This window comes from Nyctereutes procyonoides, unplaced genomic scaffold (genome assembly GCF_905146905.1).
Source record: "Nyctereutes procyonoides isolate TBG_1078 unplaced genomic scaffold, NYPRO_anot_genome, whole genome shotgun sequence".
NCBI classification, from domain to species: Eukaryota; Metazoa; Chordata; class Mammalia; order Carnivora; family Canidae; genus Nyctereutes; species Nyctereutes procyonoides.
This window is the reverse complement of record NW_026575036.1, coordinates 25,420,739-25,434,392: the sequence shown is the minus strand read 5'-3', so window position 1 is coordinate 25,434,392 and position 13,654 is coordinate 25,420,739. Positions and strand designations below refer to the sequence as shown.

General features: G+C 57.2%; 1 protein-coding gene across 2 annotated transcripts in view; it reads left to right on the top strand.

Annotated features, from left to right (window-relative positions):
- Positions 1–224: 224 nt before the first annotated feature.
- Positions 225–13,654, top strand: part of COL2A1 (collagen type II alpha 1 chain) — a 30,562-nt gene continuing 17,132 nt past the window's right edge. Inside the window, exons 1-16 of one of the 2 annotated variants that reach the window (XM_055318968.1) lie at positions 225–350; positions 4,603–4,809; positions 6,248–6,264; positions 6,504–6,536; positions 6,642–6,674; positions 6,777–6,830; positions 7,007–7,108; positions 8,109–8,186; positions 8,821–8,865; positions 8,971–9,024; positions 9,426–9,479; positions 10,253–10,306; positions 10,720–10,773; positions 10,906–10,959; positions 11,272–11,316; positions 11,851–11,904. In XM_055318968.1, coding sequence (XP_055174943.1) covers positions 266–350; positions 4,603–4,809; positions 6,248–6,264; positions 6,504–6,536; positions 6,642–6,674; positions 6,777–6,830; positions 7,007–7,108; positions 8,109–8,186; positions 8,821–8,865; positions 8,971–9,024; positions 9,426–9,479; positions 10,253–10,306; positions 10,720–10,773; positions 10,906–10,959; positions 11,272–11,316; positions 11,851–11,904 — 1,023 coding nt within the window. In that variant the 5' untranslated portion in view covers positions 225–265. The remainder of the gene's footprint in view (positions 351–4,602; positions 4,810–6,247; positions 6,265–6,503; positions 6,537–6,641; positions 6,675–6,776; positions 6,831–7,006; positions 7,109–8,108; positions 8,187–8,820; positions 8,866–8,970; positions 9,025–9,425; positions 9,480–10,252; positions 10,307–10,719; positions 10,774–10,905; positions 10,960–11,271; positions 11,317–11,850; positions 11,905–13,654) is intronic. The other variant, XM_055318969.1, reaches the window with a different exon arrangement.

Here is a 13,654-nt window from a genome sequence, read left to right as displayed (position 1 = left end):
CCCGGCCGGCTCCGGGGGCGGGGTCTCAGGTTACAGCCCCGCGGGGGGCCGGGGGCGGCCCGCGGTTTGGGCGAGTGCGCCAGTCTCGAGAGCGGCCGGGCGCATATAACGGGCTCCGCGGAGGCGAGAAGACGCAGAGCGCTGCTGGGCTGCCGGGTCTCCTGCCTCCTCCTCCTGCTCCAAAGGCCTCCTGCATGAGGGCGCGGTAGAGACCCGGACCCGCGCCGAGCTCCTGCCGCCTCGCCGCCAGGCCCCGCGGTGAGCCATGATCCGCCTCGGGGCTCCCCAGACGCTGGTGCTGCTGACGCTGCTCGTCGCCGCTGTCCTTCGGTGTCACGGCCAGGATGTCCGTAAGTCGCCCCACGCCACCTCGCTGTGTCCGCGCCCCTCTGTGCCGTCCCGCCGCACCCTCCCCCGCGCCGTCTCCGGCTCTGGAGCGCGGCGGGTCCGGGTTGGAGGTGGCCGCCGGGGTCACGGCGCGCCGGGACTCGGGCGCAAGATGCGCAGGAGCTCACCTGGCGGCGCTGCGCGAGTTAGGGCGCCCGGCCCGAGCGTCCTCCTGTGCGGCTCGCAGGTGGAGGCGTCGCAGGTCTCCGCGGCGCGCAGGAATCTGAAACCCGCGCAGTGTCGGGTGGAGAGGTTTGCGCGCAGATGTGAGCGCGCTGCTTCGCACCAGCGTGGGGAAGCGGGCAGGCGCGCACGCACGCACCTCGCCGCCCCGAGGCACCGGCGCGGCGCCTCGGCCTTAGGAGCAGGTGGGACGCGCTCTAGCGAGGGCGCGAGGAAGCGCCGAAGGGTTGACCTCGCAGGCTCGCCCAGGGGTTGGTGGCTGGAGGGTTCAAAGGGGAGTCAGACAAAGGAGATGCTCTGAAACCGGGGCTGAAATCCGAGGCCACAAAGAGGCTTCGCAGCCGCCGCTCTGAGACCTCAGCGCTCTCGCAGCTTCCTCCCCTCCCCGCTGGCTCTGGGGCGAGGTGCAGCCCCCATGCTCAGCTCGCCTCTCGTCCTGCCTCTTAACGGGTCCAGCAACTGCCCGGAGGCGAGGCCATCTGAAAGGCGATAACGTTCCAACCAGACCGTGCTTTTCAGACGCCCCAGAAAATAGCGCCCCCTCCCCGCGGCTTCCTCTCCAAATCCCGGAGGTACTACAATGAGTTACTCTTCTAAGTTTCTGGAACTCGCCTGAGCCAGGCTGCAGGCCGTGTGTGTGTCTGTGTGTGTGTGTCTGTGTGTGTGTGTGTGTGCGCGCGCGCGCAGGGGAGGGGGGGCACGGATGACCAATTGCTGTAACAATTTCAACTGGATATAGTTAGGGATGACAGTTTTACAGTCTAGTCCAGAGGCGGTTCGGATCGCACCTCTCCATCGCCTCCCTTGGTAAAGTCCCACCGTCTGGGATGATATTCAGGAAAAACGAAGCCTGGAAAGTGTATTAGGTAGAGAGGCTTCTTTTTTTTTTTTTTTTCCCCCCACGTGTTTGGGCACGTTTCCGATGGCTGGGATTCCAGCCCCGTCTTTGTGTGTTACAGATTGTAAATCAATCGCGGGGGGAAACTTTTCGTGGGGGGCGGAGGAGGAGAGGGGAAATCAAAATCCCTCTGCCCACCAGGCTCTGTTTGGTCTCTCCCGCCACCAGGCAGTCTCCAGAGACGGCTTGGAAGGCCCTGGGCCCAGGAGGACTTTCCGTTCCTCAGCGCCGCTGACCCAGGCGGGGGCAGGGCGGGGGCAGGGCGGGGGCAGGACTGGGGCCGCCGGCGCAGCCGCAGGGAGTCCGGGGCAGGACATCCTGGCGGGGTCGTCCAGCTCCGCGCTCCGCTGGCGGCGCGCTCCCGGGCACTTGTTGGAACACGGTGCGTCTCTAAGTGATCCCCAGGCTCGGACTGACCATATTTTTGTCTTCGCTCTGCCTGCGCATCCCCACACAGCTGTCTTCCTAACTGACCTCTGCTTAGTGCACGGTGAAATGAGCTAAGTGACTTTAAGATCACCCCCCAATTCTGCATCTGGTATTAGAGGCACTCACTTAAGGGGCAGAGCGCTCTCAACGCCGCAGCTTTGCGGGGAGCGAGCGAATTCCAGGGCTTCTGGGGCCCAGATCTTCCAGTCGCTCCTCCTTCTCCCCAGGGGTGGGGGGTGGGGGGAATGCGTCGGGGCAGTTGACTTTGCTCCCCGGCGCATCCCAGCCCCGTGGCCCCCTTACCCGGGGGGGTCAGGGGACCCAGAGAAGCGGCGTGGGGGGGGGGGGGAAGGCACCGTCTGCGTGGACGTCAGGAATGTCAGAAGCCTAGAGCTGGGGCACGCCCCTCCTCCCCATCTGTCCACGAGTTCGAGAAACTTATGGGAGGCGCTGTCTTTGACCTCCATCTGCATTTCACAGCCCCGGCCTCCAAAAGTGCCCCTCGGCTGCGGGGAGAGACCTCAATCCTCCTTTGTGAGGCTTGTTTGCGTTGGGAGATTGGCAGCGATGGCTTCCAGATGGGGCTGAAATGCTGCCCGTATTTATTTAAACGGGTTCCTTGCGGAGACCCGTGAATCGGGCTCTGTGTGCGCTCGAGAAAAGCCCCATTCATGAGCGGCGAGGTCCGGCGGGCGCCCCCGGACCCCCCGACCCCCTCTCCACAATGCCCCCCTGTGCCCGCCCGCCGCCACCTCCCGGGCTCCAGCCCTGCGCAGCGCGGCGGCGGAGCAAAAACAGTTCCCCGAAAGAGGTAACTTTTTAATTGGCCTGCGACAAAGGAGCACTTTATGCGGCGCGGCGGGAACCACGGGAACCGGATCGGGCGCGCCGGGATGCTATCGGCGGCCGCCGCGAGCAGCAATTATGGTGGCGCTGGGCTCCTGCGTCCACACCTAGGGGATCCGGTTACGGGGCTGGCTCCTTTCTGGGCCAGTCATTTAATCCTACTGCTCACCCTCCCGGTGTCCGTGGGCGAGCCGCGTCCCGAGCGGCCGCCAGGAGAGTCACCCCGCGCCCCGGCCCCGCCCCCGCGCCTCCCGGGCCGCCCCTCCCCGGGAAATCCGAGCCGCAGGCCGGTGCACCCCCTTCTCCCAGCATTTTCTTTTCTTTTTTTTTTTCCCCACTCGGAGCCCTGTTGGGTGAGATCGGGCTTTTCCTGAGTCCGGATGGGAGACCATTAACCTCTCCGCCTTCCCCTTCCCCGCCGCCCGCTTTCTACAGCTGCAGCCCAGCCCGGGGAGACGCAGGGTGCGCCCTGCGATCCCCCGACCCTCGCCCGGATCATCTCGCCTAAAGGCCGGAGCGGGTTTCTCCCGGTGGCAAAGAAAAAAAAAAGAAAGAAAGAAAAAAAAAAAAGATTTATCTTCCGATTTTCAGAGTCTCCTTCCAGAGCCGCAGGCAGGCCCATTTCTCTCTCCGCCCACCTGGTTTGTGGCTCTTTCCTATTATTCCTCCCCCGCAGCTGCCACTGCTTTGAGATTTTGATGAGAAAAACAGCGCTGGGCGCTCCCTGGCACGTGGTGCGGCTCCTCGGCCCTTGGCGCTCCCGGGAGCGCTCTTGTCAGCACAGGTTTCGTCTGCAGGGTGAATTCCAGACGGCAGGGCGCTGGTGCAGAGGGGCGAGTCCGTGCCGCTCCGCTCCGGGGCTGCATTCTTGCAGGAGGCCCGGACTGGCTCATCTTAGCCCTGGCCAGGCCATCGACGCCCCCTGCGCCCTCCCCCCCCCCACATTGAGGTGTTGCCTTCTGATGAATTTAGGGTCACTCCAGGGAGGGCTATGGCTAGAGGTCAGAAGCGGGGGGGGGGGGGGGGGGGGGGGGGCTTGGTCCTTCTGCCTCCCAAGGTATTTTGTTAGCCTGCTTGGGTCCCAAGTGTATTGTCTGAATCGGCCTATCCTCCTCCTGGAATTGAATTAGAATCCTGATTTTTTTAAAATATTTTATTTATTTATGCATGAGTGACACAGAGAGAGGCAGAGACACAGGCAGAGGGAGAAGCAGGCTCCCTGCGGGTGGTGGGGGGGAGCCCAATGCGGGACTCGATCCCAGGACCCCGGGATCACGCCCTGAGCCAAAAGCAGATGCTCAGCCACTGAGCCACCCAGGTGCCCCTAGAATCCTGATTCTAATATGATTTAAATAACTGGATATGGTCCTCATTCTGACAGCCCCTCCTTTCACCACCAACCCTGCCCCATAGATCTGCTTTTGGAGGCTGGCAGTTCCTGTGGGGGTGGGTGGGGGTATTCTCCAGTTTCCCCTGTCCTCGTCTTTGCAGTCCCTGAGTTCCCGTTCAGGGTTTCACCCCCAGCTCCCCGTGCAGCTCACCTCTGCCCCCTCACGATTCTCCCAGGCTAGATGCCAGTAGCACCCCGTCACCTTCATGGCTGGGTCCTGGTTTCCACCGGCCAACAGACAGCATAGTGCAAGGTGCACAATAAATACACCTTGAATTTATTCAAGATGATCGAATGATGGCTTAGAAAGATAATTTTCAAGTTCTCTGTGTTTGGGTGGCCAGAGCCCGCATTCTTCGGCATTTGAATGATGTCAAGTTGACTGCAACCTCTTTCTCTTTTTCTCTTCTGGCCCCCGACCCCCTCCTTCCCTTTGCTCTCTGCTTCCCCTGCCCTGCCCTTGGTGCAGAGAAGGCTGGCAGCTGTGTGCAGGACGGGCAGAGGTATAATGATAAGGATGTGTGGAAGCCCGAGCCCTGCCGAATCTGTGTCTGTGACACTGGGACTGTCCTCTGCGACGACATAATCTGTGAAGACATGAAAGACTGCCTCAGCCCCGAGACCCCCTTCGGAGAGTGCTGTCCCATCTGCTCAACTGACCTCGCCACTGCCAGTGGTCGTAATTTATTTATTTCCTGTTCCACATAAATAAATTACTTGCAGGTGCAGCAAATGCCCTCCCATGGATGCTGGTCATCTCTGCGAAACAGAGGGACTGGTTATCCATGGGACCCCAGCAGCTGAGGCTGAAAGGAAAGGCCACGTCTTGCTTGCAGGTTGAAATTGAATGAGCCTGAGACACTAGCGGGGGCGGTCCTCACCTAAAACCTCCCAAAAAATACACTTCCGAGATATGGAAGGACAGATGTGATTCCACAAAAGTATCCTCTCTGGAATCGTCTCCGCAAATCCCTAGAGCCGCAAGGGAGATGCCCTGGTCCGTGGGCCAAACCACAGATAGAGTCCTCTCACCTGCAGCTAGAAGACCGCTAAGTATCCACTGAATATGTGGTCTTCAGTGGGGAGAAGTCGCCGCCGGCTTGTAGGGAGACAGAAGACAGGCTCCCTCTTTGAATTATGGGACAGTGGTGGCAGTTTTCTTTTGTTTTTACCTCTCTTGGAATTAACTGCCAATTAAGAAGCAAGTTAATAAGGGAAGGAGGAGCCGGGCTCTGGGAGGCGGGCGGGGCTGGAGCCCTGCAGGCCTGAGCCCTGGTGGGTTTATTTGCTCCCAGCCAGAACCAGTGCTGCGGGCCCACCTGGGCCTACGTGACCCATCCCCAGCACTTGGACTCAGGCCCCATCTCCCTATGGGGGGGAAGGTGGGGGAGGCACATGGCCAGGCCCCTCCGGTGGTCCTCACCCTCCCCTTCCTATCCAGTGGGGAAGCAAGTTGACCTGGAAGCAAGGAGTTGCCCTTCCTTAACACTTCCCCAACACTGGCGAGCTGCCTTTGTGGTTCGGATTTTCGGATCATTTCTGAGGCCTGTGTGGAGGGAAGTGTTGATTGTCTCACTACTGTGCTGCTACAAAGGGGGAAGGGGTCACTGATTTGGGATGGCCCTGGCTGCAATGCCCTCTGTAACTCCTATGCCCTGCTGTGTTTTTGTGCTTGCTTCGAGGAGACCCAGCTTGAACGTAAGACCCTTCTGACTCCCTAACTTCCTCGGGGAGGGCTCGGGCCGCGGGCAGGGCTTCCTACCCTATGAGGAGGGAAGAGGCTCGGACCCTCTGCCAGCTTCTGGTGCTTCCTTTCTTGGTGCTAATTAGATCTTGAGCTCCTGGTTTTCTCTTCACACGCCCCGCTCCATTCTCTTGCATGCTGGCTGCTTTTTCAATAACCGAGTCTGGGTCGGCTCTGTGCCTCAAGGGACCTCAGCAACCCCGGGACCCCGGTGACCCTAACATCCCAGCAGGACAGGAAGCTGCCTCCTTCCTGGGTTGTGTCCTAGTCTTTGTTTAATTCATTCAAGAGCGTGGGAGTGACAAGCACTTGTTCTTAGTCCTTCTCCATCTCACAAATTTTTCACTCTTCTCTATTTTTCCACTTGCAGGGCAACCAGGACCAAAGGTAAGGACTTTCTCTCTTTTTTCTTTCTTTTGTTTTTGTTTTTGTTTTTGTTTTTGTTTTTTTTTTTTTTTTTTTGCTTTTTTCAGAAGCAATGTTACGCTCACCCAGCCCATGGTTTTTAGGCAGCAGCGGAGGGCTGTTTTAGGGGGCACCTCAATGCTCAGGCTGCAGGGCAGGCTTTTGTGCTTGGGGCTTAGTGGGCTTGCGTGGATCGATCCTCAGACTGTGTCATGTTTCAGGGACAGAAAGGAGAACCCGGAGACATCAAGGATGTAAGTACAGATTACTCGCAACAGGGGTTGGGTCTCAACTGGGTCAGCTCCTTGGACTCCCTCTAACATGCCCTCGTGGTGGGTGTCTCTTTCTCTGTCTCACAGATCGTAGGACCCAAAGGACCTCCTGGGCCTCAGGTAAAAAAGGGAGAAATCCCTTCCGCCATCCTCAAGTTACTGATCTGCAGGACCCCCCCCCCCAAGGCCTGGCCGTCATCTCAACATTTTCTTTGCCTTCAGGGACCTGCAGGTGAACAAGGACCTAGAGGTGATCGTGGTGACAAAGGTGAAAAAGTGAGTTGAGAAATGCTCCCTGACCCACGTGGGCTGCCCAGGTCCCCTGAGTGTCTCGCCCTCCACTCACCTCTGCCCCACCATGTGCTTGACCACCTCCTCAGGGGCAGCCCGTGGACGGGTGGTTCTTGAGTAGGCCTTGCTTCATGTGTGTGTCCTGTTCTCTTTCTGCCAAGGGCGCCCCTGGACCTCGTGGCAGAGATGGAGAGCCTGGGACCCCTGGAAATCCTGGCCCCCCTGGTCCTCCTGGCCCCCCTGGCCCCCCTGGCCTTGGTGGAGTAAGTATCCTTATGTCCCCTTCCTTCAGGCTGTCCCTCCAGAATGTGGCTTCTAAATTGCTACTCACACTCACCTGGCTGGCTCCCAGGGCTGCCAGCAGTGTGTACACAGCCTGTCCATGGGCTTTTCCCTGAGCCTGTAATTTAGTGGAATCACATATTAGGCTTGAGACTGTGGTGCTAAGGGATGGCTTTTTTCACTCACGGGGCTTCTGCAAAGAAAGTCTTCAGTTACCTGGCTCCCAGGCGTCTGTCCTGTGTGGTTGACTCCTGGGCGTGGGTGTGGGGGCTGAGGGACGGGATGACTGGGCACTTGTAGTTCCCTGGAAGAAGAGTGACCACTGTCCTTGGAAGACATTTAAACCTGGTCCTTGCCAGGTACATTCCAAGCAACCATTCATTCTCATGAAAGAGCCCCACTGAGCAAAGGTGTGTGGTTAAAGTCAGTTTTGGAATCCAGCCAGCCAACAGATTACATTATTGTCCAGTTTTTGCAGGTTTGCCCTTTTGATGTTTGCTGTGTTTTAAGTACGTAGGTGGCTTGCAGACGCTTACTCTTTCCCTTGCTGAAATATCTTAGGGCTGTTGATTTTAGTCTTTTGCTGGGCATCAAATTCCTGGGAATTAAAAAAAAATAACTTTAAAAGTGATATTTTAGTTATACTTCTCAGTGTATATTGAACAATGTATTAATATTGTAGAATTTAAAAAATAATTCCATAAAATGAAATGCAGGTAACTGATTACCTGCGCCTCTGAAGAGCACTTTATCTTCCAGGGAAGTGATGCCACTGGCATCTAATAACACATTTCCAGAACGATTTTTCAGGAATCATTGGCAAGTCTGTTCAATGCTAGGTTAGTCTCCAACACTTAGAATTTATCTAAAATGGAACTGTCGCCGTTTTTTTTTTTTTCTATCCCAATTTATAGCTTACCTTGTTGAGAGGGAACAATCTGGGACCTCACAAGCTCCTAATGTTGTTGGGTTGATTTGCAGAACTTTGCTGCCCAGATGGCTGGAGGATTTGATGAGAAGGCTGGTGGCGCCCAGATGGGGGTGATGCAAGGGCCAATGGTAAGAAAAAGACATCAGTTTTTTTTTTTCAGCCAGAGTGGTGGGAGGTGGCCCTACGCAGAGCAAGGGAATCTGACAACCTCACTTTATAGATAATTGCTTAGAGCAGCTCTTCTCCAGAGGTTATGTAACCTCCCATGTGGTTAGCCCAAAGCATTTGGTTTTTAATGGTGACGGATGCCAGTTCTAATGATGCGCTGGAGTGACCAAGAAGAATGAGGATGGAGAGACACATCTAGGCTGAGCTGTTGGAAGGCCGGTCGCTATTGCTCTTGGAATGAGAACTGAAGAATGCAGACAGCAGCCACCGTCCTCCAGCGCCCACAGGACTTCCAGCAGGAAATCTCAGCCCTGCAGCTCCGACTTGGCACATGCTAAATGAAACTCAGACTTTAGTAAACATGGCTGTGGGCCAGGAGAAAGCAGGGCCAGCCTCTCCATCCAAACGGTGCCTATAAATAAATAGATTGTTGCGTGGGGAGTGGGAAATGAGAGGGAGCAGCCACCGTAGGGCCCCTGCCCACAGAGTAACTTTTTGTCCTTTGTCTGGGCTGTTGGCTGGGAGGAGGTGGTGCTCTGGAGGCCGCTGGCGAAGCATTTCCAGTAACCCTCCTCCTCTCCTGTTCCAATGCAGGGCCCCATGGGACCTCGAGGACCTCCAGGCCCTGCTGGTGCTCCCGTGAGTACTGGGTCTTTCCTCTCCCTGGCAGGGCAGATGCTCTCAAGCTCTTGCATATCAGTTTGTGGAGTCAGTTAACCTGGTGTCCTCGTGTTGCTTTTTTAGGGACCTCAAGGATTTCAAGGCAACCCTGGGGAACCCGGGGAACCCGGCGTCTCTGTGAGTACTGGCACGGGCCCCCCCTCTTCCTAGGGAGTGATGTACCACTCAGACCCCAAGACTGCCCAGAGCTTCCCCAGTAGAGGGCCCAGAGGTGCCACTTCTTAGCTCTGCGGGATCCCTGACAGAGGACCCCAGGTGGCAAGGACCACCAGGAACTCTGTCACCACCATCCCCTTTCTGGCTCACCCCTGGCCTGTGTTGCCTGCTGCCTTCTGGTATTATGGGCTCTGCACTCTTGCTTTCTCAGCACAAAGTGGGCTTCCCCTCCACCCCCCACCCCCACCTCTCTTCCTTATGAGAGAATGTAGATTCCAAAGGCTACAGTCCCGAAGTCTTGTCCACTGATTAGGTATCTTTCCCCCCCCCAACCATCTCTTACTCTCTCCCTTCATTTGTAGGGTCCCATGGGCCCCCGTGGTCCTCCTGGCCCCCCTGGAAAACCTGGTGATGATGTGAGTATACCTGAGTAGCGGAATGAGTGGCTGCTCCTCGGAGGGAGGGCTTGGAGAGGGTGTGTACTGGGGCAGGGGTGCAGAAGCGCCCTCAGATTGGCCCAGGGTGGGGGTGTCCTCTGGTCCACCAGAGCCTCAGACCCTGTCTACCGTCTACATTCCCACTTGCAACCTAGCTTACGAGTGTCCGGGGACTGCCTTGGAGCCATTGGGAAGGGAAATAATTAAAACATCATTAGCTCCAGGAAGAGAAATTGAGAGACGGGAGAAGGGTGAGGGAAAACACAGGGGGACCATGGTAGGGAGGGGACAACAGAGGGAGACACTCAGCAGCCCGACATGACATTATCTTAATTGTAAATGAGTTAGGAAAAGCGGAGCAAGGCCTGGGCGGGGATGTCTGCAAAGGATGCAAACGAAGGGAAGAGACAAGAGTTGGCTCTCGGCTGCTCTTGGGAATCACATTGGCCCATTAGAAGTCTCTGGGCGTAGGGCAGCGCTAGCCCAGTCTGCAGAGCCCAGGAGGGGAGAGAGCAGACTCTCTGGGAGGCCGCAGGCTGGTCGGTGGCCCGTGCCACGTGCAGCTGTCTGAAAGAACACATGGTGACCCGGGAAAGGCATTGAAAGTCTGGAATCCAAAGGAGGTGAGGGACATGAGTAAGCAGGTGGGCCACAGGCACAGCGGACCGCCAGGAGAGGCGATCGGATCTGGAGCGCGCCAACTGCGCTAACTTGTCTCCTGGGGAAGCTGAAGTACATCTCTCTCCTTCCAGGGCGAAGCTGGAAAGCCTGGGAAATCTGGTGAAAGAGGCCCTCCTGGCCCTCAGGTAAAGTCCTGCCACACCTTTCCCAGCCTCAGACCTTGTTCTGAGTCTCCCTCCTTTGCAGCTGAGGCCTCACGCCCAGTGCGTCCAGTTCAGCGGGCTCACTTCTAAAAGGGAACTCCAACAGCCCCTACCTGCATCAGGCCTTCGTGCTGATGTTTAGGATCCTGACACAGCCCCCTCCCCGCCCTGCCCCGTGGTGGCTGAGCTGCTGTAGTTTTCACCCATTTTGGATAAGACGGGGCGATCACAGGAAGGGGGGGCTCTGGGAGCTCCTGCGAGAGCTGCCCCAGTGCTGGGTTTCTGACCGCTCGGCTGGCCTGAGGGAGCTGGCTCTGGAGGTTCTCCAGCAAAGCAGGGCAGCCTCTACTTCGCCCTCTGCTCTGGGCCTTGACCGTCTCCTCTTTGGACCACAGGGTGCTCGCGGCTTCCCGGGAACCCCAGGCCTTCCTGGCGTCAAGGGTCACAGAGTAAGTATCGCGGACAAGGGTTTTGGAAGGAAAGACTTATCCAGGGGGGAGAAAAAAAGCATGTGGGAGCATGAATCCCCTTATTAGGGTTCATCCCAGAAGTGTGATGGAACGTGTTCTCTCATCCCCTAGGGCTACCCAGGTCTAGATGGTGCTAAGGGAGAAGCCGGTGCTCCAGGTGTGAAGGTAAGGACCAAGGAACACATGGGGGTGGGGACAGAGGGAGACGATGAGGAGCCTCTCCCTCTGGTCAAGGAGCTGCTCTTGAGTCAGTGGAGTGAGGATGTGAGGACAGCTTTGGTTGGGAAGACCCAGTCCTACTTCCTTGATGGGAGAACAGCAGGCCGGGGGAGCTCAGGGAATGGTGCCTTGCAGAACCCAAGTGTGGGGTCTTGGTGCTAGCTGAGTTGACCAGAGCTTTCAGGTTCTTCCTCGGGAGTTTTCCAGGTGGGGTGGCAGTGGGGTCCCGCTCACTGACCCTATGCATCTGCTTCCCAGGGAGAGAGCGGCTCACCGGGTGAGAATGGTTCTCCAGGCCCAATGGTGAGTATGGACAGCCTCCCCTGGGAGGGCCTCCAGACACTCCTCAGACATCTCCTAAAGCCTAGCAGATGGCTCCGCTATAAATGCCCTGCTCCCTTTGTGCAAGGTAGATCGTCAGCTTTGTAGATCTGATGATTACGATCGGATCAAAAAGGTGAATCTATCGAATAGATGATGTGGTCAAGTTTCACCAACATTTCCTTGAAATAGCCCTGTGAGCACACTTAAGGTGTGCTTCAGTTTTTACAAATTCCATTTTTTCTCGATATTTTGGGGAGCTCATCTATTGCATGAAGCAAGATGCGCCCATGACAAGGCTCCCAGCAGGAACCACAGGAGCATCTGTGTGTTGGGCCTGGGCAGGAAGGCCTTTGATGTGATTTGGGGAGTCCTAGATGAGTCGGGAAGGCCGGATCGGGGGCATCCACACCTTTGCCTCCTGGGCGCGTGCATGCTCCCCACTCTGGTGTCTGGGAAGGACTTGCAGAGTGTCATTGAGCCAACTCATGCTTGTGTCGTCCTGCCGTGTTCCAGGGTCCCCGTGGCCTGCCCGGAGAGAGAGGACGGACCGGTCCTGCTGGTGCTGCGGTGAGTAATGACAAGGCCAAAGCCACCATTTGGCCAGCACTTTGGAGGTTGCTTTCATATAGGGCTGTGCTTGATCCTCCCGACAACCCCCATGAGGTGTAGAGGGTGTTGTCATCCTGGGAGGATTGATCCTGTCTCAAAGCGCCAGGCTGAGCCTGCACAGTTGAAGGGCAGGGGTGGGCTGTGGCAGGGTGGTTGGTTGGTGAGGGCGGGACTTTCTCTTAAGCAGTCTGCATTACTCAGCTACTCCCCTTCCCAGCCCCCCGCCCACTCCTAGTCAATCCAGTTTGAATTTATGGACAGCCTTCATATGGCTACAGTGCTGGGCTACATTTTGTCCTTTCTGGTTGTTGAGATGATGCTCTAGGGAAAGTGTAACAGTCTCAACTCATGGGGCCTTCATACTTGATGTCACTGGTGCTGGCAATAGGGCGACATTCATGGCCACTATGCCACAGGCACTTTCTAGGGTCAGTCAATACCTTCTGTGCTTTGACTCCTCTCATCTTCCCTCAAATCCTGTAAGATAGATTCTACTGTTCTCCCTACTTTATTATTATTTTTTAATAAGATTTTATTTGAGAGAGCGAGCAGGAGCACAAGCAGAGGGAGAAGCAGGCTCCCTGCTGAACAAGGAGCCCAATGCAGGGTTCGATCCCAGGACTCTGAGATCATGACCTGAGCCAAAGGCAGATGCCTAACCAACTGAGCCACCCGGGCGCCCCTGTTCTCTCCATTTTAGAGAAGAAGGAACTGAGGCCTAGAAAGTTTAAATCGCTTCAGACAGTGCTGGGCAGCCTCAGACTCTGGTGGCCTCTTGGTGTGGGAAGGGCACGGCGTGGGGATCGGTAGGGGATTTGCAGCCAGAGGAGTGTGCAGGTGTTTAGCTCTGATCCCTGAGCGCCAGAGCCCTTGCAGGCGCTCGCTCAGGCGAGTGATGTGATGAAAGCTGCGTTTAAGAGAGATTATGCTTTCCGTTGAGCTCATGCCCCAGCCACCCAAGCTCCGCGGCCCCTCCTCACGCGTCCTTGTGAGGCCGGCCTGAGTAAATCAGCTTCGCTCCCCGGCTCCCCGCGCTGTTCTCTGTCTGGCGGACGTTTCCCTCAAAAGCAGATCGGTGAGATATAACAGGCAGGCTTGACCCCCGTTTGTCAGCCGGAGCTGCTGAAGGGCCTTGTCCCAGAGTCACTCTGTGTGAGGGGATTAGAGTGCTGGGGCTGCCAAGAAGCACCACTATTTCTGCAGATCCTTCGGCCCTGGCTTGTGGCTTGTTGGCCAGGCCTGAAGCCACGTGGGTGGCGCCCCGTGCGGGGCGAAGATGAGCTGCATCCCTGCTCATCCTCCTTCCTGGGCACAGCAGGCCCTGCTTCTTGCTCCTCCTTGCTGGTTCCTGTCCCCACAGTAGTCTGGCTGGCAGGCTGTGCGCAGGATTTGGCAAAGAAAGTTGACAACGTCACATAAGTTCCCAGTGCGGGCCTGCTGTCAAGCCTGGGCCTGGGACCCGGCTGGGTTGGGCTCTGCTGGCCATGGTCACGCGCCCCCTTGGACCAGGCTGTGCCCTCTCCCGGCTGTACTGCAGGGAGAGCCACGGATGCCAGCCCAGGCCTGCAGCTTCCCTTTGCTCACGCTGGGCCCCAGGCCTCTCCTCTGGCCTAGTCCTGGAGGGAGGGAGGGTGCTCCAGGGTTGCCCGAAGCAGCCAGCCTGGCCCAGAGGGGGGTCTGGCCAATGCCGAGGCTTTACGTGCCCTCT